This window comes from Nicotiana sylvestris, chromosome 3, assembly GCF_000393655.2.
Source record: "Nicotiana sylvestris chromosome 3, ASM39365v2, whole genome shotgun sequence".
Lineage (NCBI taxonomy): Eukaryota > Viridiplantae > Streptophyta > Magnoliopsida > Solanales > Solanaceae > Nicotiana > Nicotiana sylvestris.
Genome location: NC_091059.1, coordinates 93,522,702 through 93,524,764, shown reverse-complemented (window position 1 = coordinate 93,524,764; position 2,063 = coordinate 93,522,702). Strand labels below are relative to the sequence as shown.

General features: G+C 43.0%; 1 protein-coding gene across 1 annotated transcript; it reads right to left on the bottom strand.

Annotated features, from left to right (window-relative positions):
* Positions 1-798: 798 nt before the first annotated feature.
* On the bottom strand, positions 799-1,308 carry LOC138887690 (uncharacterized). Its single transcript, XM_070169468.1, has one exon. It carries the CDS (start codon positions 1,306-1,308, stop codon positions 799-801), a length of 510 nt encoding a protein of 169 aa, XP_070025569.1.
* Positions 1,309-2,063: the final 755 nt, after the last annotated feature.

Here is a 2,063-nt window from a genome sequence, read left to right as displayed (position 1 = left end):
TCATGATTTACAAAGTTATCCAGACTTACAGGTGGAGTCATTTACTCTATATTTCCTCCATGTCTGTTATGTACTTATTTATGTGTCTTACATACTCAGTATATTATTCATACTGATGTCCCTTTTTGCCTGGGAAGGCAGCGTTTCATGCCCGCAGGTCCCAATAGACAGGTCGAGAGGCCTCCAAGTAGGCTATCAGCTCAGCAGAAGATGTTGGTGCGCTCCATTTGCTTCGGAGTTGCTTGTTTGGTTAGTATGAGTTAGATGTGTATTGTTTGGTATGGCGGGACTCTATCCCAACATTTATGAAAATTATGTATTCTTAGAGGCTTGTAGACAAATGTCATGTACGCAAAAGATCGTATGGCCTTGTCGGCCTATGTTCAGTGTACAAGTGGTTATTTTGGTCTTAGAGGCCCATATGTTTTATGTATAAGTTGGCATTACCTGTTGTATTTTACCTATTTCACGGCAGCCTCTCCGGCTTAGCTATTCATGAAAGTATGACATGAAAAGATACGTTATGTTGGTACTCGGTTAAGCAAGGTACCGGGTGCCCGTTGCGGCCCATCGTTTTGGATCGTGACAATGGTTCCCCCAAATTCCTTCATGGACTTCTCTAATTACGTAGCCCACCTCTAAGTCTCCTAAACACTGAGTCGATGAGCCTTGGAATGATATCCTATATAACTTTCCACCTAAAAGGCTGCAGCGAGACGCTTTGGTGCGTAGTGTCCGGGAAGCTTTCAGGTCTTCGGGCAGTTTGCCATGCTGAAGATAATCAATGAATTCATTCCTCTAGTCCCAAACTAGGTTGGTTATATTCACTTTACAATAGCCGGCCACATCCAGTACCAAATGCATGAGTTGAATGACAACACCAGAGTCAGACCCTTTCATCTCAATGGATGACCCCAAATTGGACAATGCATATGTTTCTACGTTCTCTTCCCTCAGGATGTGTGTGATCGACCACTCCCAGAATCGTGTAAGCAAAGTTTGAACTTTAATCACATATTGTTGCATGCATTCCTCATTCATGTCGAAGATTCCATATACTTGGTTTACTACCAGCTTGGAATCACATTTGATTTCTATGACGTCTGAGCCAAGTCCCCAGGCCAGTTCAAGTCCTGCAATCAAAGCCTCATACTCGGCTTCATTGTTAGTTAGCAAAATAGTTTTTATGGTCGGCCTTAGGGTTTCCTCCGAAGGCTTGATCAAGACCACCCCAAGCCCGGAACCTTTCATATTGGAAGCTTTATCCATGAACAAGGTCCAAATTCCTGATGTCGTTTCCGACACCATCACCGCTTTTCGAGCAGCCAAAGGCAGTAACCCGGGACTAAAATTGGTCACAAAGTCGACCAAAATATGTGATTTAATCGTAGTACTAGGCTACTATTTAATATCAAATTCGCTAATTTCAATTGCCCATTAGGCCAACCGACCTACCAACTCAGGTTGGTGAAGGACATTCCACAGGGGAAAGGTTGTAACAACGGCTATCGGGTGGCATTGAAAATAAGGCTTATGTTTTCGAGAGGCGACTACGAGAGCTAAGGATAATGTTTTAGGTACGAATAATGAGTTTATGCTCCTAACAAGATTTTGTGAATATAATAGATAGGAGATTGCGTAACTTCATCCTCCCGGACTAGAATGGTGCTTACCGCTATCTTTGAGATTGCTAAGTATATTAGCAATTGCTCACCTTCCCCCGGCTTTGATAGTAGCGGGGGGGGGGGGGCTTGATAAATAACATTTTAGGTCTTTTAAGGCCTGTTGACATTCTGAATTCTATTCGAAATTGTTCTTTTTCTTCAGAAGTGAGAAGAAGTGATCACATATTTTCGACGATCGAGAGATGAACATGCTTAGAACGGCCAATCTTTCGGTTAGCCTTTGGACTTTTTTCATGCTTGTCAGCTGGTCTGGGATGTCCTCAATAGCTTTGATCTTAGCGGGATTTACCTCGATCACCCTTTGTGACCAAGAAACCCAAGAACTTACCAAAGCTAACCCCGAACGTGCATTTTTCGGGGTTGAGTTTCATGTTGTGC

Bases quoted from the DNA above. Each gene is read 5' to 3' on its own strand.
- LOC138887690 (XM_070169468.1), bottom strand. From the start codon at position 1,308: ATGGTGTCGGAAACGACATCAGGAATTTGGACCTTGTTCATGGATAAA.